At 36.7% G+C, this 22,943-nt stretch overlaps 1 protein-coding gene across 2 annotated transcripts in view; it reads left to right on the top strand.

The window, feature by feature from the left end:
• Positions 1-543: 543 nt before the first annotated feature.
• LOC126248309 (myotubularin-related protein 2) overlaps positions 544-22,943 on the top strand; it is a 198,558-nt gene continuing 176,158 nt past the window's right edge. Inside the window, exons 1-3 of one of the 2 annotated variants that reach the window (XM_049949181.1) lie at positions 544-694; positions 3,045-3,260; positions 3,369-3,470. In XM_049949181.1, coding sequence (XP_049805138.1) covers positions 3,117-3,260; positions 3,369-3,470 — 246 coding nt within the window. In that variant the 5' untranslated portion in view covers positions 544-694; positions 3,045-3,116. The remainder of the gene's footprint in view (positions 695-3,044; positions 3,261-3,368; positions 3,471-22,943) is intronic. The other variant, XM_049949182.1, reaches the window with a different exon arrangement.

Here is a 22,943-nt window from a genome sequence, read left to right as displayed (position 1 = left end):
GAAACACAACAGTCAAAAGTCATGAAATTAAAATAATCTTTAAAAATAAGGACATAGCATTAGTGTATTCTGGCAAAATTTTGAGATTACAGGTAATAAGAATTTAAACTGCAATATGTATTTTGAGTACCCCTCAAATTAATTTTCTATTTTAATATGTAGTACAAATATCATCAGGACATACAGAGAATTGTATACCACAGTTTGCTAAATTGGTATTCACCTGTGAAAGCTCTACTAATTAATCACGTATACTGAAGCTCGGGAAAACCTTTACCTCCGTATATGTGTCCGCTTCTATCATTTCAATTGGTGAGCTATTGGAAGCTAACCATCTAGAATTGTGACAGCAGTGTGTGGAGACGGTAGCTCATGCTACCACTGTAATTTGAATTGTACTGCAATATGAACCGTAATGCCGCTAACTGTGGGAACAATTTAGTTGTAAATGGAAGCCCTGCATGCATTGCGAACATATCGACTGTATCAGGGTTTGTATCGATTACAGCCAGCTCTTGTGTATTATATCTGCGGTTTGTTGATTTACAAAACTATGTATGGGATGTGATTGCAGTATGGAATACACGGTAGGAAAGGGTTGGGGTGTGTATTTGTATGTTGGAAAATGTAGGACGTGGGTAGACGCAGTATGAAGAATGTTAACATTTTGGTGTCCGGTGTTGTGTAGTATGTGGTAAGCTACTTTTTAGATTATTGTATATCATGAATACGTTTTTCTTCTTGTACGTGCACCTTTTGTAGCTGTGTTTACAAATTTTTGCCGGAATGCCACGCCTTTGTTTATTTTTATAGTTTCATACAGTGGTTGTGATAGTTACTTTCGATGTGCTATGGTCATGTGGCTGTGTGCAACACAGTAGGAGTTAGCTCATCTGTCAAAAGAAGCTCATAACCTTTATGTCATGTGATTTTGAAAACCTTTTCTCCCATTTCTTACTTCTTAGTATTGACTTCCATACTAATTAAATATTACCGCGGTGTGCTTAAGATTTGCCCAGGAAATCACAGTTTATTGTTTGCCTCTTATTTTTCGTTGTGCAAAGTGTTACAACTACATCGATACTTGTAAACAGCTGTGAAGTGCGAGGCAGGTGTCCTTCCAGTTGTGCCACTTCTTATGGCTTTTCCTCCCGTTCTATTCGCGTATGAACCACGGAACAAAGTATTGTTTGAATACCTCTGCACGCGCTGTCATTATCTAATCCCATCCTGGCCCCCACTAGAACAGTACATCGAGGTTGCAGTATTTTCCTAGAATCTTCACTTTATGCATGTTTTTGAACCTTTGCAAGTAGACTTTGGCAGAATAGTTTGTGTCAATTGTCAAACTGTTTGCTAGTTCTGGTTTTCAGCAACTCTTTGACGCTCTCTCAAGGATCAAACAAACCTGTGATTATTCATGGTGCATTTTTGTTAAACCTAAGCTTAAGACTTATGACTTATTTATGACTAGATGTGTGTTGAATTGTATAGTACTAAATGTAATGTAAATGGTGCAAACACTGATAAGACTTGTGGTTCTTATTCGGTAAAAAAATGAACGAGTATGGCTAGAATGTGATAGTAGACCGCCACCCCCCTGACTTCTAGGTTGTGGGGTAAAAGTTGCTAATAAGACCTCTCTTGCATTTTATGTAATTTATGTATGATATAGCTATGCATCAATATACTCGGGAGACTTGTTCATTGTTTAATACAGATTTTTCAGAATTAATCATATCATTGTAGCATTCAGCATTAACTTTGGCTAAATGAATTAAATATGGCACGAACATAAACATCACATTACACTACAGATCAATCTGTTACCACAATGTTTATTTGGTAGCCCCTATTCACATTCATTGGTACTGCCAACTTCTATCCAAATTATCAACTTCCGAGCTAACGTAGACATTGGGCTACTCTGGCCCTAAGTTCGTCACCACACTCACACTCAATTTTGTTAGTAGATATCTCATGTTTGATGTTCGCATGGATATAAGAGTGCTACTAAATATCTCTGGAAGAGTGTACTTGTGTTTAAAATGTTGTGTGAGAGTCTGCATATGAGGGTGTCATGCATGTCAGATGGAAATGTCTATAATAGTAGTCTTAGCAGGACATAAGTGTACCCAGTTCTATGAAACTGAATAAATAGTACCCGCATGATATATATATGTGGTTTGACACTCGAAGCATTTTATGAAACTTTGCTATTAATACTGGATTTCTTGTTTGAATTATGTGAAAATACTTTCATTAATTCAAGATCATCACGACCCAATATACACGCGTAGACCTAGTATTTGAAATGTAGATAACATAACTTGCATATAAACCACTACACTAGGAAAGCTCTATGCTATAAAATGGTACTCTTCCATTTCCACATTCTGTGAGTCTTCTAACTCAAGTCATCCACATGTTGCATATAATAATTGAGACTCCTATTAAGTACTGAAAATTGTGGCAACTCGACTACAATTGAGTACTGACGAATTATTGATGGCCATTTGTGATGTTTGCTTTTGATTTGGTTAACAGTGCCACATTTGCTGTACTGGGAACTAGTAAGATCACAGCTTAGGTAGTTAGTGTTGAAAATTTGTTTGAGAAGCATTTGGTTGGATGTATAATGTAGCTGTAAACCAGAATTCTATATTCAGTTTTCTTTATTAGCTTTTGTGTTTTTGTCCACATAACCTCACGCAATTCCCATTACGAGATGGCTGTGATGAACACACTGTGTTTCATAGTCTAATTGAGGTGAATGGAAGGAAAATTGCAACATGAAGCATTCTTCTCAGAAAATTTTCATACTTTTTGCAACATTAGTTTCTATTTGCTTATTTTGACTTAGGCTATTAAATTTAGCTAAGTTGTCAATACATTTACCATGTGTGTTTAAGCAAGTAATGGTTCGTATTTAAGCTGTGCAAATTCTGCATGATTAATGTGCTGCTCACAGATATAATGAACATCTGTTGTATATGAAAAATTTTTATGCACAATTATTACTATTTTTTAATATGGTTTTGCAGGTGTTTGGTGCAGTCTGTGGTGAAAGCACTTGCAGTAAATAACCTTACATTGTGATCACATAAGCTTTAACTATGGATAAAAAGGATAGTTCAGAACTGTTATCTGTAATTAGTTCAAACTCTGATGAGGCTGTGAATTCGAAGAATGCTAGTTCTGATTCTTTGGGCTCAGATTCAAAGTCTAGTTCCTTGAATTCAAAATTGGGACAAGATTCGGTAAGTTTCACTTTAAATTTTTCAAAGCATGTTTATTAGGTAAGAGAATGACTGTAGCAGCAGCAGTCCTTTTGCAAATATCTAGTAAAACCTGTCTGTTATCTGTAGGCAAGTTCAGACAAAGGCTCTCCTTCTAAGAGCTACTGCTCGTCCAGTTCTACTTCAACTGAAAATGTAGTCTCAACCCTTGAAAGCAAATTTAAGACCAAAGTAAGTAGTCATGTTAGTAAAAAGTTTGAAAGGTTGGAATGATACTTGTGGCAGTGTTATTCAAATTAGTGTTTTGTGTATTTAATGGCATGCAGATGCAATGGGACTATGTCAGTGGTATTTCGTTATATAAGATTTTTAAAGCTTCACACAGAATTGTATCTAACCAGCATAGCTTCAACAGATTTCTGTGAATGAATGTTTTCGTTTGCATGTTTTCCAATTCTTTCGTCTGTGGAAAATGTATTTTTGCTGTTGAGATTGTAGTAAACAAAACTTATGTACCACTAACCTTATGCAAATTTTAAACAGGGATTGCTTTGTAGCTACATAAATGATGATAGATCAAACAGAGAAAAGTACCTGTGAACACTAGCAACTTGGAGATTATAGCTGATAGCGATCAGTGGGCTTATGTTAATAGCTTATCAGGGCATACGCTACACCATTTAGCAGCCAGGCATTACAACTGAGAATTCAATACTGCTGAATTACAGAAAGCTAAAAAAAAATTTATATTTCACATAGTGTGGAGCTTTTGAATGGGTAGATGAGTGTGGGAAAGTTAGAAGTATTATAGGTAGGTGTATGTTCCGTGGGTCCGCAGCTCGTGGTCTTGTGGTAGTGTTCTCGCTTCCCGCACACAGGGTCCCGGGTTCGATTCCTGGCGGGGTCAGGGATTTTCCCTGCCCCTAGATTACTGGGTGTTCTTGTGTCGTCTTCATCATCATTCATCCTCATTATGGTCGGAGGAAGGCAATGGCATACCACCTCCGCTTGTAGGCAGTGTGGGTCACCTGCATCGCCCCCTATGCTCCTCGGAGTATGAGACATCATCATCATCATGATGTTCCTTGGAAGGAATAATTGAAGCTCATAATTTGGAGCATTGGCAAATGATTAAAGGAAATACTGGAAAGATAAGACATACAGTTTTTAACAAATAAATGAACACTGTAAGATTGGTGTTTAACAAGCCATCCATGGCAAGGTCATTAAAGGTGGAGCACAAGATTAGGGTACGAAATTGGTTAATTTTCATAGTAACTCTCATGGAATTTGCCTGAAGTGCTCAATGAAGAAGTTGTATCTGGGTTTTTGCCCAAGTGTTTGAAACATTGCCTTCCCAACTGGAAGTCCAGTGCCTTACAGCGGTGCCACCTCACTCAGTACATATAGATCGAGAGGTGATGACAGTTAACAAGGGTGTAAAACTCTCCATCCACGTGCACACTTCAGAATGAAGAAGCTGTAGTGTGAAATCTTGAAAAGTAGAATGTTTCATCAAATTAACTGCAGATTCTGTAATTAAAAGTCTTACTGAGTGTACAAAATGCTGTCAGCAAATGCAGATTTTACCCTAAATAAGTTGATATAAGGAGAAAAAGTAGTGCAGACTATACAAAACAGAACTTGATGCATAGGGGATGTAGGATGAGACAGATTTTTGGAAAGTACAGTTCAGTCACATGACAAGGTGATTTCTGGGTGTGGTCATTGTCGTGATGTGTACCAAGTAATAAAATCAGTGTGGAAGTGATATTGATGTCATATTACTGTCACTTACCTTGAACTGCTAGAAGATGATGTAGATACAGAACAAACTTTAAATGTCACTACCACAAAGGTATCTGTAAATCGCAGACTACCTTGTCTCCCCGATCGGCATTGGCATACAGATTTAATTGGAATGTTTTTATCTGTGAAATCGAAACTGAAGATAACTATTTGGTCTCTAATCACCTCATTGTCTATGTACAATGGTTAAACAGTAACTTTACATCTTTCACCTGTATTTTAATTGTTGATAAGGAAAGTTGTGGAAGTGTTTTTAATAATTGTATGAGTTCCACAGACAGAGAGAGGAATGAGGGGAAGAGGCAGACTAACTCATGTGTTTATCAGTAGTAATCTCTTGCTGTTTTAGCATGCACATTAAAGACACTGATGTTTAGTTCCCAAAACTCTGTTAACATCACTACCAATATTATTAAATGAACGTATAATTCCAGATATGGAGCACTCCTGATCTTGTCTTTTGTCTTAAGACACATACTTCACATCTGCCAGGATTTGTAGCTGGTATGTAAAAACTTTTCATAGATTACATTCATATAGTGAATGTCTGCTGAGCACTGTTTGAAGCAAAGAGGTTGTTTTAGCTCCATTTGTCACAATTGTAGATTGAGATAGTAAGATTAGCAGTGGCATCTGACAGTCTAGTGCTTAGTATGTACAGTCAGTGATGTGTGGTGAGGTGTATGAAGTAATAAAAGATAATGAGAATACTTCATGGGTAAAATAAGAAAGTAAATGATGCTACTGGAAATAACTTGCCGACAGCAGCAAATAAATTCCTTCCCCCCCCCCTGCCCCCCCCTACTTTCTTTACGAAGTTGGAGTAGAAATTATTTAACTTAGCTGTGTATTGAATTGGGAGATACCTGCGTAAAGCATGGGGCTCAGACAGACCAAGAAATGGTCAGATTTCTTCAGTCGTGTGAACATCACCCATGGGAAATTTTATTTAATTGTTACTTACCCTTCTTGCATCTCTGTACTGGGTCTTACAGACAGAAATACATACCAGAATCAGAACTGAACTGTGCTGAATACATACATAGTGTCAGTCCGTATTTTGACTAGAAATTTGACGTCCTGTATATGTGTTGTTCAGAAAATATAAGCAATTTTCATTTTTTGGAAGTAATTTTATTTATTCGTGTACATTAATGTTTTATCCTTAAAAATAGTCTCCGTTAGATATTATACACTTATGCCAGCACTTCTTACAATCCCCAAAATACCTCTATAACTCAGCCTTTCCGTAGCTCACTCCCTCCCCAGAGGTTCGAGTCCTCCCTCAGAGGCGTGTGTGTGTGTGTGTGTGTGTGTGTGTGTGTGTGTGTGTGTGTGTGTGTGTGTGTGTGTGTGTGTGTGTGTGTCCCCACATATTTCCAAAATTAAAATCTCATTTGTGCTTGGAAAACAATGGCTCTTTAAGGTTCTTGTTATTTTTGTAAACAGAAAAAAGTTACATGGGGCCATATCTGGTGAATATGCAGGCTGGGCCATCATTACACAGGGTGTATACGACCCAGGACAACCGGGAGATCTGGGAAAAACCCAGGAATTTTTTCATCCAGGAGAAAGCTGGGAAAAACCTGGGATATTTTCAGAATTCCGGGAATTTTTCGTTGTTTTACTTTTCAATTAGATTTTTGTAATTTTGACTGGTAAGAACAGATTCTCTAACAAAGGATATTACTGTATCCTGCTACTGCAGAATAATATTTCAACAATACAACATAAATGAGAGAGAAAAACGAAAATAACTTAAATTGCAAAGGAAATGCGCCATATAAGACGATGACGCACAGTGCTCATGCAAGCGTCTGCCAATTGAAAATGTGTCAAAGGCTTTAGGAAGAGCAGTGCTGCCGGCCGAAGTGGCCGTGCGGTTAAAGGCGCTGCAGTCTGGAACCGCAAGACCGCTACGGTCGCAGGTTCGAATCCTGCCTCGGGCATGGATGTTTGTGATGTCCTTAGGTTAGGTAGGTTTAACTAGTTCAGCAGTTGAGTCCCATAGTGCTCAGAGCCATTTGAACCAAGAGCAATGCTTCATAACAACAAATTGTCTCCAATCTATGGGGAAAAGGGGGTGCCAAATTAATACTCTTGAGGAAAAAAACTTGTTTCACTAAGCGCCTAGCATCCAGTGCACGTTTGTCTATCGATTATTCATATGATTTTGAAAAGCTTCCCTGTTAGTTTTTGAGTATTTTTGAACACATTTTAAGTTGATTTCTGAATGAATCATAAGTTGACTTATGAATGCATGCATAGTGTATGTGATGCCTCTGTCAGGAGAATCCTCGTCGCATCTAGAAATAAACTTTCCGCAGACAAAAGGGGACAGGGCTATAATGAGCTGAGGGAGTAAAGCCGAATGGATGAATGCCAATCGCTGTCTGATTATGTGGTTGATTGGGTTTGCGCATGATAAGCATAATTACTAGCAAAATCCATGGATTCAGACTACCAGAATGGAAATAAATGACTGACAAGAATAAAATGTGATAAAGATTATGTACTATCTTCTCGGTGTATCCAAGAAAATGAAATTTTGACAGAAAATTTTTGGCCAGGTTGCTGCAGTAGTGAGGACTAGTAGTTCAGCCCCGGCTAGCAGCCGCATAAGTTGTATGCTGGAAGTAACGCGGAAAACGTGTTGTTCGAACACGTAATAACGCCTAACCGGAAAATAATTGCGGGATAACTAAACCTGTGATTCTGGCAGTGTTAGTGAAGTTAATCGGCGAACAAATTTTGACAGTGGCAGCAATAGCTACAGAATTGGTGATGACAAGATTGTTTGTTAGAATGAGGAAGGAGAAGAAACGGGGACATCACACAAATTATGGAAGAATAAGACGATTCCAAATTTATATAAAAATTTTGTAATACTACTTTTTGACTCATGCTTGAGAAGCTGGTGCGTATGAATGAAATGTGAAACTATTTCCTAACATAAAGCTTTTTGCTCGTAGTAGGCCTAATAAGCATTTGATATTGGTACTTCGTGGATTATATTCAGTCGTGTTATAAAAATGGCCATTTGTGCCAAAAAAATCTTGTTTATTTGGTGTGTTACAAAATTGCTGCTATATTAGAAAGGCCTATTTTGTTTTATCTGGCAGACAAAATAGACGTAATCAGATCAAGAAACCACACCAGTCTTGGGTATTATTTGTATTAACAGCTTTTCCAGTATTAGATAACGACATTTCGATTTTTGATGTAGCAAAACGTTTGACGAACTTTGATGTGGTAATAGATCCTTTCGCAGAAAGGAAAGCGTGCCATGTAAAGCTGTAGCAAGATTAGAGAGAAAAAAAATGCTAGGAGCTAAGGTTTGAAGAAATGTGTAATTTCTTGCTTAACTCTTGTCAGTATTGGTTTTATATATCCTATATTTAATTTTATGTAACACAAAACAGCAAGTTATTAACTAATAGGCAATAAAGTGTTCAGATTTTGTGAAGAGTTCTTGTTCTCTCGATTACAAATAATCCCATCCGCTATTAATTGTGAGGTTTTTTTTATTATTTATTTATTTATTTTTTTTAAAAAAAAGAGGGACAGGCTGTCAAACAGGCCGACTGGGAGAAGGAGAACTACCACAGGACATTTCAATTTCCACTCTCCTGAATACAGTTTGGACGTGCGGTAGAAAACTGCTTTATGAAGAGTCGTGGCACTGCACTTTGGCATACTTAAGACCAAATAATATGACTTACATTTCCTCGAATACATATGTTTTATGTTTCAGACTTTTCAGAATTATGTGCACTACAAGATGAACATATTTTGAATTTTTTTAAATTTTTTTTATTTTTTATTTTATTTTTTTTTATTTTTAGTATTGACCCGGTTCGCAAATGTCGTAGATACGGGGCTGATGCGCAGAGCAGTCTGAGTTATAGTGGGTAGTCTCCACGTGACCCGTGTTTACATTTAGTGATTTTGCTGTTTCCCCTTCGTTTACACTCACATCAAATGAAAACAAAATGGATATCTGTGGCCGGGAGCTCTCAAGTGAATTAAAACACATTCACCTAATTACGGAAGGCTGAAATATGTCATTAGTTTCAGATTTTATTTTCACCTTTCTGACAGTCAAGCATTAATTGCCTCGCGGAAAAATGAAGTTGTTTCTGTCTGTTTGCTAAAGAAATTTGACTTTTGTTAACCTTTTCCGCAGAGGCAGTCAATGTATTTGAAACGAAATGTTTAATTCCACAGTACTGGCTAGATTCAATTGTTCACTGCATTTCAAGTGCACGTTTTCATTTTCTACCATGTATGGCATTACGCCATAATAAAGAACCAAACATGATATAATACAGTACTGGTGCTCCAAGAAAATTTACATCCCGAAAACCACACTGAAAAGCTCAATATCAGGTCGAGGTCTACTTCATTGGGAATCTGGACATACGAATCTGCCTTTTAAGTATGCACTTTAAATGTGCACATTTTAATATGGTTCACAAAATTCCGATGCTCTTGCAGTATCCTCTGATGTCTTGTTTCTTTTATGACATAATGTATGATCTTTCAATGTTTTACGCGTACGTACGTATGGGCTTCCTCCGTCATGATAGCCACCCAAGCGCGGTGTTGCCTGTTATCTGCGCTCTCTGGCAACTGCTGAAACTAACCTATTTCTAACAGGTCGCGGGAAAATGTTGTGAATGGTGGCTTGAAAAGTGTTACTTTCAAAGTAAATATCCTTCTACATAAGTTGAAGTATGTGCAACAATGTACCATGAATTTATTAAATCACAGAGCATTTGACTCTCATTTAAAAATCAACTCTTTGATGACGAGCCATTTAGAAGAATTTCGACCCCTGAAGATCAGACATTTGTCATTATTAAAAATTTTACTGGCACATTTGTGTGATATAACTTAAAAGTGTAACACGCGCAAAAAAGATCAACAGTATATGCGAAACCTTAGCTTCTCTTGCAGCTTGAGACCAATATTATATGTGAAAGCTTTGCTTTTCTTGTAGTAACACTATGTATATTAATTTAAAGTATTAACTTTCCCTGTTTATGTGTTCGTGCTACTTAACAGTGATGTTGCTGTTGGCTGACTACATCGTGTGTCCTATGCTCTGAATATCCGCTGTCATTGGCTGACGAGATCACATGACATTAGCTATGAACGGTTTACAAAAGCGCATTGAAATCTCTATTTCAATGATTCGGAAAGTAACATGCGGTGTTTGGTGGAATTCCAATGTGTACTTTCGTAATACGAAAATACACAGCGTACATTGTGCTGCACATCAAAGATATTTCCAAAACGTATCTTTTTACTTGAGTTTCATTGTATGAAGTGTCGGGAAATTGTACACCTGTGTATAAAACTATAACCATTCAAAAGATTGATAAGGGAAAATATTTTAACCAGGAAATCGGAAAAATCTGGGAATTTTTTTTTCCTTGGCCACGTATACACCCTGTTATGGTGTTGTATTTCCTCAAAATTTCATGAACAAGCAATGAAGTGTGAGCAGGTTCATTTGGCACAAATCTTGCTGTCGCAAGTTTCATACCCAAAACATATGAAAAGATTTCGTGGCATGAGCCAATTGATGTGCCAACATCATCACCAAGTTCTCTGATTGTGATTCTGCAATTGTTCAAAATCATTTCTTCTGCTTTTTTCATGTTTTGAACAGTTGTGCTGGAGTATTCAGAACGCTCATCTTAGTCTTGAAGGCCATCTTGGAAACACTTATACCACTGGTAAACCCTTGTTGTGCACATAGCAGATTCGCCAAAAGCAACATTCAACGTTTCTAAAACATTGTTAAATTTTATACAATTTTTATAGCAAAATTCTGTTATCCATTTTTAAAACAAATAAATAATCACCTCTAGTAAATGAACACCTGTTTTCTTGACAACTGACTACAGACTAAACATCCAGTATGGTTACCAGTGTACAGATACATTTCAGGCATGTTTATCAACACAAAGAAAAATTGTTCAAGTTGGAGTAATAATACATTTGTAGTTTCTAAATGCCCTAAATTTTTGAACCTCAGATGGAACATTAGAATAAAAGCAGTAGGAATTAACATGGGACTAGAGTGAATTAAATTAATGGAAATAGTAAGTTCTTGGTAGATCAAAACTATGTGCTGGATCAAGACTTGAACTCCAGTAGAGCTTCTTTGAGGTTTGGAAGATGAGACTAGGTACTGGTGGATTTAAAGCTGTGGAGAACGAGTTGTGAGTCGAGCTTTAGTTGCTCAGTTGGTAGAGCACTTGCCCACAAAAGGTTAATGTTCAGAGGTAGAGTCTTGGTCCAGCACACAGTTTTAATCTGCCAAGAAGTTCCATATTGGTGTGCACTCCATTGCAGATTGTAAATTTCATTCTTGTTAATGGAAATAGTTGCCCAGAATAAATTTTTCACTCTGCAATGAAGTTTGCACTGTTATGAAACTTCCTGACAGATTAAAACTGTGTGCCAGACTGGGAAAATCTCGTCTTTCACACATAATGGTCTTACCAACAGAGCTTTTGACACGATTCACAACCTGCCTTCACAGATGTATTTCTGCTAATACCTTTCCCTCATTATGTCACACGATTTTTAATCTTTAGAAAAGTTTCAGATCAAAGTACACTCCACTGCATATTGAAAGTTTCATTCTGGGAACAGTCTCCTGGAACCAACACTGTGGCTAAGCCATTTCCCCACGTCATTTTTGCTAGAAGTGCTGGTGCTATTATCCATGCAAGAAAACTTTCATGAAGCTCATGAAGTAATCAGTAGGTATTGGTAGAAGTAGAGCTGCATGGGCAGACTGAGTTGTGCCTCGATAGCTCAGTTTAAAGGCATTGACCTCAAAAAGTTTCAGGTTCAAGTTCTGGTTTGGCACAGTTTTAATGTACCAGGAATATTTGGTATTTTGATACCAGCAGATTTATAAACACACAGCACAAACACAGTTACGCGAGACGGAAAAGAGTGAAGGGTAGGGATTGCAGATGATGGAATGGTATAGGAATGAAATTGTGCACTGTCTGACAAAAGTATCTGGACACCCCTATGTAAAGAGGAACTGACCACTAGATGTCGTAAGAGGCAGCCCCACCAGTATAAAAGAAAGTAGAGAGTATTGTGTTTCAGTACAGAAGCAGTAAGAGCAGAATGGGTCAGCCAGAAGAGCTCAGTGACTTTGAACCTGCACTAATTTTTGAATTTCAGCCAATCAATCAGGGAAATTTTAACACTTCTAAAGCTGCCCAAGTCAACTGTTGGTGACGTAACTGTGAAGTGGAAATGCGGATGACCAACCACAGCTAAACTAAGACTACAGGCATACATTATGTGCTGGTGGACAGAGGATGATTGTAAATAATAATAATAATAATAATAATAATAATAATAATAATAATAATAATAATAATAATAATAATAATAATATATAGGAGCACTCACTACACTAAATATACACACTAGACAGAGATCAGAACCAACCAACACACAGAAGAAACCCACAAAACCAGCATGGCAACACAGGCTACAGATCAGAATAGAAAAACTGAGAAAAGACATCGGACAGCTAACACAATTTATAAGAAATGAAATCTCGGAAAAAAAACGAAAAAGGTTAGGTAAAATCTCACAACAAGAAGCGACAGAGCAATTAGACGAAAAGAAGCAGAAATTACAAGCATTAGCCAAACGACTCAGAAGATACAAAAAAGTGAAAATAGAAGGAAACAAAACCAAACATTCAACACAAACCAAAAGAAATTTTACCAGACAATAGATAACACACACATTAAAATAAACAATCCACCAAACATAACAGACATGGAACACTTCTGGAGCAACATATGGTCAAACCCGGTACAACATAACAGGCATGCACGGTGGATACAAACAGAAACAGACACATACAAGATGATACCACAAATGCCTGAAGTGATAATTTTGCAACATGAAGTCACCCAAGCAATTAATTCTACTCACAATTGGAAAGCCCCTGGAAATGATAAAATAGCAAATTTCTGGTTAAAGAAGTTCACCTCAACACATTCACATCTAACTAAATTATTTAACAGTTACATTGCAGACCCATACACATTCCCTGATACACTTACACATGGAATAACTTATCTGAAACCTAAAGATCAAGCAGACACATCAAACCCAGCTAAATATCGCCCCATAACATGCCTACCAACAATATACAAAATATTAACTTCAATCATCAAACAGAAATTAATGACACATACAACACAGAACAAAATTATAAATGAAGAACAAAAAGGCTGTTGCAAAGGAGCACGAGGATGTAAAGAGCAACTGATAATAGATGCAGAGGTGACATATCAAGCTAAAACTAAACAAAGGTCGCTACACTACGCATACATTGATTACCAAAAAGCTTTTGATAGTGTACTCCACTCATGGTTACTACAGATATTGGAAATATACAAAATAGATCCTAAATTGATACAGTTCCTAAACATAGTAATGAAAAATTGGAAAACCACACTTAATATCCAAACAAATTCAAATAATATCACATCACAGCCAATACAGATTAAGCGTGGAATATACCAAGGAGACTCATTAAGTCCTTTCTGGTTCTGCCTTGCTCTGAACCCACTATCCAACATGCTAAATAATACAAATTATGGATACAATATTACTGGAACATACCCACACAAAATCACACATTTGCTATACATGGATGATCTAAAACTACTGGCAGCAACAAATCAACAACTCAACCAATTACTAAAGATAACAGAAGTATTCAGCAATGATATAAGTATGGCCTTTTGAACAGACAAATGTAAGAAAAATAGCATAGTCAAGGGAAAACACACTAAACAAGAAGATTACATATTGGATAACCACAGCGACTGCATAGAAGCAATGGAAAAAACGGATGCCTATAAATATCTAGGATACAGACAAAAAATAGGAATAGATAATACAAATATTAAAGAAGAACTAAAAGAAAAATATAGACAAAGACTAACAAAACTACTGAAAACAGAATTGACAGCAAGAAACAAGACAAAAGCTATAAATACATATGCCATACCAATATTGACCTACTCATTTGGAGTAGTGAAATGGAGTAACACAGACCTAGAAGCACTCAATACACTTACACGATCACAATGCCACAAATATAGAATACATCACATACATTCAGCAATAGAAAGATTCACATTAAGCAGAAAGGAAGGAGGAAGGGGATTTATCGATATAAAAAACCTACATTATGGACAGGTAGACAATTTAAGAAAATTCTTTATAGAACGAGCAGAAAGTAGCAAAATACACAAAGCAATCACTCATATAAATACATCGGCTACACCACTACAATTTCATAACCACCTCTACAACCCTTTAGACCACATAACATCAACAGATACGAAGAAAGTAAATTGGAAAAAGAAAACACTTCATGGCAAGCACCCGTATCATCTAACACAGCCACACATCGATCAAGACGCATCCAACACATGGCTAAGAAAAGGCAATATATACAGTGAGACAGAAGGATTCATGATTGCAATACAGGATCAAACAATAAACACCAGGTATTACAGCAAGCATATTATTAAAGATCCCAATACCACAACAGATAAATGCAGACTTTGTAAACAACAAATAGAAACAGTAGATCACATCACAAGCGGATGTACAATACTAGCAAATACAGAATACCCCAGAAGACATGACAATGTCGCAAAAATAATACATCAACAGCTTGCCTTACAACATAAACTTTTAAAACAACAAGTTCCTACATACAAGTATGCACCACAAAATGTACTGGAGAATGATGAATACAAATTATACTGGAACAGAACCATTATAACAGATAAAACAACGCCACATAACAAACCTGACATCATACTCACCAATAAAAAGAAGAAATTAACACAACTAATCGAAATATCCATACCCAATACAACAAATATACAAAAGAAAACAGGAGAAAAAATTGAAAAATACATCCAACTGGCTGAGGAAGTCAAAGACATGTGGCATCAGGATAAAGTTGACATCATACCAATTATACTATCAACTACAGGAGTCATACCACACAATATCCACCAGTACATCAATGCAATACAGCTACATCCAAACATATATATACAACTACAGAAATCCGTAATTATTGATACATGTTCAATTACCCGAAAGTTCCTAAATGCAATATAACACATACCGTACAGTTAATAGGAAGTGACGCTTGATCAAGGTCCGCGTCACTTTCCATTCTCAACCAGACTTAACGTCTGAGAAAGTAAAGAAATAATAATAATCAGCAGAAGGAATCACTTTTGAGTCCGAAGTGCTATCAGCAGTCCAGCTAGCACAACTCCTGTGTGTAGGGCATTAAAAAGACTGGGGTACAATGGTTGAGCAGGTCCTCATAATCCACACATTTCAGTATTCAGTGCTAAGCAACACTTAAGGTGGTGTAAACAGTGATGCAGTTGGACAGTGGATGACAGGAAATGAGTGATTTGGAACAGTGAATCATGGTATATCTTACAGCATTCTGATGGAAGTGTTTGTTGAATGCTTCTAGAACGTCGCCTATCATTATGGGTAGTTTCATCATTGAAGTGTGGAGGAAGGAAGTGGTTTTACAGTATAGATGTGTTTTTCATGATTAGAGTATGATCTGCTTATTGCGCTTAACATACTAAAAGTGGGAGGATATGAACACATTGTACAGCATTGTGTACAGCATATATTACTTGAACAACTCGGAGACGATGATTGTTTGTATCATTATCAGCATGACAGTGCATCCTGTACAAGCAGGTCTGTGAGGCAATGGTGTGTGGATTATAACATTCATGAAATGTACTAGCGTGTCCGAAGTCCCAACCCGAACTCGGTGGAACACATTGGGATGTTAGAATGTTGACTATGCTCCAGATCCCAGTGTCCACCAACATCAGTTGCTACCTTCTATGGCCTTGTCCCATGAGTAAGATTGGGTTGGCATTCCTACACAGACATTCAGTCAACATATTGAAAATGTCACAATCGGACTTCAGGCAGTTGTAAATGTGAGGAGTACACACATCCCATATTAATGCCAACTAGTAGTTGTCCAGATACCTGTTATCAGGTAGTGTGTAATGGAAAGAAGAAATTTACATCTAAAGGGTGAACCAGAACTCCACTGACAAACTTTCAGAACTGATAGTATGGAGCAAAATGAGAAAAAAATATCTAGTAAACATTAGTTCTAAAATGCATACCTTAAGAGTTTGAGCAATTGTTCCACTTTGCTACAGTGAGTCTCATATCTTCTACTGAAATTTCTTTGCTTTCCATATTTTGAGAGGTGCTAGTATGAATAGTACAAATAATGTCCTGTAAACAAAAGAAGAGATGTGTTTCACAGTAGCAAAGATGGACAAGTTCTCGTGGCTCTTAAGGTATTCATTTTAAAGCTGATATTAGTTGGCATTTTTGTCTTGTTTTGGTCCATACTAGCACCTCTGAAAGTTTTTCAGTGTAGTTCTCATTCATCCTATATGTGCACCAACGCTTAGAAATTGTAATTGGAAATGTGACATTGAGATTGGTGATTATGCAGTGTTTGGAGTTGTCATCATCATTATCATCAGACATATGCTACATTATTTGGCAGCCTTGAAAAGTTGTAAATGTTCTACTGACATTTCTCACTGAGCTTTTGTAGAAAGCAGCACATGAGCAAACAAAGGAAAGTTTAGTCTATCATTTTCTGAGCTGCATGTTGTTTTAAAACTTCTATTACAGGCTTTTAGGTATTGCAGAGGGGAATTAATAGATAAAGGTTTGATAAAGAACCCATGTCTGGAAATGTACTGATTGGGTATAAAGAAGTTAGAAGATGAATCACTTACAAATCTCCCACTTGAAGGTATAGCAAGTTATGGTAGAGTTACACAATGCACATATTGAGAATGTTTTCTGAATCGCTTCAGTACATGCCATACAATTTTCATTAAGCTACCACATTTTCTGTGAGAAACAGGTACATTCACAACTAAAGGCATTGTTGTGGTGCTCCACAGGTGTGGACCAGCATTTGTGGACTCTGTGTATGAAAGCATACATATAGATAAGCCTCGTTAACGAACTGTAGGGTCACCTCTTGGGGCTTTTGCCATAGATCACGTAGGTCAGAGCTAATTGTCCCTGCTGTGTGTGTACCCTGAAGCTGGTGGTGTGAAAGTGATCTGATCTTAGAACTTAATTTACATACTAACTGTAAATTTCTGAAAATGGGTTTTTTATTAGAACTTCATCTGCTAAGTCCGCTGTACAAACCTTAGGAGCGTTTAGTAGACATTGTGAAACGCTGTGTATACCAGTGGCTGGAAACTAATACATCAAGAAATTGTCAAATTTTGAAGCTGTATTGAGATTTACTGTATCTCTAGTTTACATATCCAGATGCTCAAAACCCAGGAGGAGGAATAGAGGACCTTGGTATAAATGTGTCCAGTTTAAAAAGATGTTCCCATCAAATTGCAATCAAACATTGTAAATTTGTTAAAAACCTTCCAGATCACATTTAATATTCTATAGGTATCATTGTTAGGTGGGGCGCTGTGTTTCAAGGAAACCTTTGCATCTGGAACAAGATTAATGTGCTTAATGACAGTGTTATGAAAACGATAGACTGCTGCTCACCATGTAGTGGAGACGTTGAGTCGCCGACAGGCACAGCAAAAAGACTTCTTGACAAGTAAGCTTTCAGCCAAAAGGCTTTCTTCTGATTTAGGCAACATACAGGTACATATTCACACAAATGCAACTTGCACACACATGACCGATATCTAGTCGCTGCCAAGGCAGCTGCTACTCAACAGCTCCACTATATGGTGAGTAGCAATCTATCCATTTCATAATATTGTCATTATTCCATCCTGGATTCCTCAACTTTTTTATATATTTTTTTCTATTGTGAATTACCCATTGTTGAAATATTTACTGAAACGCCATTAGTGAGAACATGTCTGATTGTGTAAAATAATAATATATTATTTTTTATACTGTCCAGTGTAAAAATTGAGATTCCATGTGTTGCGTGCACATTGTAGCTCAAATACATGTAGTGACATGTTGTAGGTGCTTAAAATTCTTTAATGTGGTAGTGATTGTGCAAATATATACATTAATTTTATTATGAAGTGTGTCCTTAAAAAGCTGATTCATGAAGTTTGACAAATAAATAATGCTGTTAAAATGTTGTTGGCTCACTAATTAAATTTTAAGTTCTGTTTTGATTCAGGTGTATGTAGTTTATGCTTGGAAATTATTAGAATCACTGCTTAGTAGTAAGTGCAGACGCTTACTTTGCTTAGTAGTATGTGCAGATGCTTATGTTGGTAGTACTTTAGTAAAGCATTAGCCTTGTAATCAGGTATGAATCAGAAATGCTGGTTTTGGTTTTCTAGATTTCTCTAGAAGGAACGTGCGCACGTGTGTGTGTGTGTGTGTGTGTGTGTGTGTGTGTGTGTGTGTGTGTGTGTGTGTGTGTGTGTGAGAGAGAGAGAGAGAGAGAGAGAGAGAGAGAGAGAGAGATTATATGTTTTCATCCTTTAGTTGATTATGCTCCCATTAAATTTTTCCTGATATATTAAATTCCTTTTGGATCAAGACATGAAGATAGGATTTTTTGGGCATTACTGTCATTGATTGAGCTGGGACAGACATGACTTGAAGTTGAGTAGTAAGCTGAAGCTTTGAATGGTTCAACAAGACACACAATCAACTGGAATTCTCCTCACAAAAGACTGACATTTAAGTTCAGGTTACATAATTTTAACTTATTGTGGAATTTTGATTGATTTGGGGGGTGGGAGGAGTTAGTAATAAGAGAGAAGGTGAATGTATTATGAAAATTCAAAAAAAAAATAAAACGTAGGTAAATAATAGTACTGGAAATAACTTGTCAACTGTAAAAAATATTATCGAGAGTAGAATTAAAGTATCTTCCATGCTGCTTGCAAGCAAAGCTCCACATTTGTCAGATGATTCAAAAGTGATGGTCAAACAGCCAAAAACTGCCCTATCAATAATTTTTATTTTAAACTAGTTTGAATCTTAAGATTGGCACATGTTATGAAAGGACAGTTAATTGATGTCAGACATATAAGTAAGACACAAGAACCCTCTGTATTAAGCATTATGGGTGTACAAATACTTGAAATGACATCAGATATATGAAGATCTTCTATCACAAACTGGAGTGTCCGTCAATCCCCAATTATCTATATAGTGTGTTCTTGTCTTGCTTGTATACTTGGATGTCAATACCCTGCCCTCTTGTACAAAATTTTTGATCATCGAAACTAATCGTAAATAAAAATGACTGATTTAGCAGCTTTTGGCAATTAAAAGTTGCAATTTCTGTATCTTTGATTTACTTATTTTGAGGACACTGGTCTAAAGAATGGGATACTCGGTGCGACCAATAAACCATAAGAATTTGTAGTCAGATGAGAAAAATCACCTATCAGAAATCAGTGTGCTGGATAAGAACTTTAATTTAGACTCCTGCCTTTTGTAGACAGCAATTGCACAAAAGTTTTCAGTCTTGCTAATGTCCATTGGGAGGAAAACCAAACCACAATCCTTACACAGTTAATTTCATAAGTCCATCTTTTTCTAATACAAACCAATATCTACATCTGTAAACATACTGCACAAGCCACAGCTTTGTGCATGGTGGGAGGTACCTTTTACTTTTATTCAGATCTCTTGAGCCAATCGTTGTTCTGTGTAAAATCGAAAATTCAGCTACCAAGATAAATTCTCTCTGATTTAACTGCTGCTGTCTGCTGGTGATTGCCGCCTCTACTGTTTCATCACATATTTCATAGTGTGTGCCTCATTAATTAGTAAATGCATCTTTTGACACTCTATACCCGTTCAGTTACACAGCAAAAAAAAAAAAAAAAAAATCAATAATTTTATCTATATTTTAGGGTATTGATTCATAGCTTACTCCCATTGAATTACAATATATACTGGAGGAAAAAAATTATGTTTAGTAATCTCTGGAAAAGTATGCCATGACACACTCCAGTCTGTTCCCTGATGTTTTACTCTATCTTTGTCTTTTCTAGTAATTCCTGCTATGCATTTCTCCATTGCTCATCACGCAACCCTCAGTTTTTGAATGGTTCTCTTAAAGTGCTGATCTCACTACTGTTAGTCAAAACTGATAATACACACTGACTGCAAATTTCCCTTTTCAGGCACACCAAAAGCTTAGTTTTGAAAACTGTTTATCTTTACAAACCATTTTAGGCCACTGCTTTTCAGTTTAATTCTGTACTTCTCCGTCCATTAGTCTTCTTCAACCATATTAAATGCAGAAAGACATGAGCTTGTTCTAAGATGTCATTTGTAATTTTGTACAGTATTTTTTTTATGTTTCGATTATACAATATTTTAGCCATATTATAACTGATTTTTTGGCCCTTCTTTCAAACTTGCCATATTACACTCTTCAGTTTGTCAAAGTTTATCTGGGCTATATGTGAAAAATACAATGTCCTCTGGAAAATACAGGTAGTTCAGTTAACATGTATTTCTTTTTTCCCATCTGAAGATCTGAAAACTTTCCACAAGGCTGCTGAAAATTGTTTTGTTGATACAAAATCTTCTTGTCTGCCTCCACTTTAAATTCGGAAATTCCCACTATCCTGACGAAGTGTGATGTAAGTTCTAGCCTTGATGTTTATATTCTTTAGTGTACTAACATTGGTTCAATCAATTCCTTGTTTCTCAAGATCTATCAGTACACATTTTGTTGAAACTATGTCAAAAGACATTCTCAGAATTTGTGAATCCTAGCTAAAGTGGTAATTCACACTACACAACAATTACATTTGTGGCGAACAATAATGGCTGTGTGGCGAAATGGCAGCTTGTCTAACAGCTGAACAAAGCAGACTAATTTTTATACCCAATATCCAAGGCTAGTTAATACACAAAACTTTTGCTAATCTGGCCATAGCTTGCACATATGGGTGCCGGATTATTGAGAATATCAGAAATTTATTTTTAAGATCATAGGGGTCATAGTTTTAAAAACGTAGGGTATATATTTTATTAAATCCAAAGATATATTCATTTTCAAAGAAAACTTTGTCTGGAATGTGTACATAATTATAGAGTGGTATCACTCACTATGAAACATGTCTTGAATTTTTAATTGTCTCGCTGACAATGTACACGTGCTTTACAAGCATTATATTAGCACTGCATGTATCTGGTTGTTGCATAATGTACTCCAAGATGATGTCTGCAGCTTCAGCACCAGCGGTGTGAGAAGTCTTCATACTCTCTCCTCCTGTGTCCTCTTCATTATCACTTTCATTAGTACTCTACTGCACACTTTTGATTATATCCTCATTCAGGCACTTAGCAACATCTTCATAATCAATTTCTCCTGTTCCTGGAAGCTTTTGGAATGTGTCGAGAACCCTGCACCAATGGATGGGCACACTTTTCTCCATCTCTTCATTGTTTTAGTGCTCTCCACTTCATCCCATGCTTTGTCTTTTTGGAAAACATTGTCACATAAGTTGATTCCTTTCCACACTTTCAGCATAGTCTCGGTAGAGTTCTCTTCACATTATTTCAGCAAGAAGACCAGAATTGCATGTTGATAATGATGTTTGATTCCCAAAATCCCTAGTCCATGTGATGAACCATGGCTGTCACATTGGGTGGAAGAAAGAGAACTTTAATACCGTTGGACTTTAGAGTTACATTGGAAGGATGACTGGGAGCATTGTCAGTAATAAGGATAGCTTTCAGTGGAAGCTTTTTCTTCTTTAGCTCTTTTCTCACTTCTGGTACAAATGGTTCTTGGAACCACCGAGGGAAAATTTCTGTCAATCCACTCTTTCTTCTGAGTGCAATATTGCTGTATTAGTGTATTTATATCACTGTGTTAAAAATGACATGTATATTGGGATTTCCCAGTCACCACGAGTGGTAGTTTGTCTTCAATTTGCGTTACAACATGCCATTAATGTCGTGCACTGTTTCTGTTGCTTGTACCCATGAACTTCCTTCTTGTTCGTGGCAGCTAATGTTTCTGAAGGAAGCATCTTGTAAAAGAGTCTAGTTTCATCAGCATTGTACAAGACATCAGCAGTTAAATCTCCTTTCTTTATTATCTATTGTATCTTGTGTGCAAACTCGTCTGCATCTTTCTCGTTAGCTGAGTGACTGTTAGCTGCCGCATATCGTGTCGTTTCTTCCAGTTTGGTAGAGAACCCTTGCTTGTTGCAAACAAGTTACTACCACTAAGCTGTTTGTTAAATGTAGCTGCTTATTCCTTTATTTTTTGGCAAATGACTGGAATTACTTTACTGCTTTGTTGTACATGAGCCATCTAGATACAGCTACATACAGTTCTTCATTCTTACTCATTCGCACGATGTTTTGTTTTCCCAACTCACTATCCATTTGGTTTGTGTTCTGTTGAATAACAGTTTCTTTCTTTTTGATGTCATAACTAGTTGCTCGTCAAACATTGTACTTGGCAGCAGTGGCTTTCTGCGAAGAACCTCAGTTCAACTTGGCTAAAATTTTGAGCTTCTGTTTGAGATCTAGTGTAAAGTGTTTCCTTTTAGAAGATATGTTATTGAACTGTGAAGAATGCCACAGTTTCAAATGTGTGTCACATTTTTTAACATTTTAATTCACTAACAGCGTTGTTGTGCACACCATAGTGTTCTCTTAAGAGTAAGTCATTCAGTTTCATTTGTTCAACATTTCTGCACCAAATGTGAATGCTGAAAGTAAATTGTGAATCGAATTGCCTTGAGATGTATCAGCTGTTGTCTAGGATTTATAATGTTCAGTACT

Source organism: Schistocerca nitens, chromosome 3, assembly GCF_023898315.1.
Source record: "Schistocerca nitens isolate TAMUIC-IGC-003100 chromosome 3, iqSchNite1.1, whole genome shotgun sequence".
In the NCBI taxonomy this organism is placed as follows: Eukaryota; Metazoa; Arthropoda; class Insecta; order Orthoptera; family Acrididae; genus Schistocerca; species Schistocerca nitens.
This window is presented reverse-complemented; position numbering and strand designations above follow the sequence as displayed.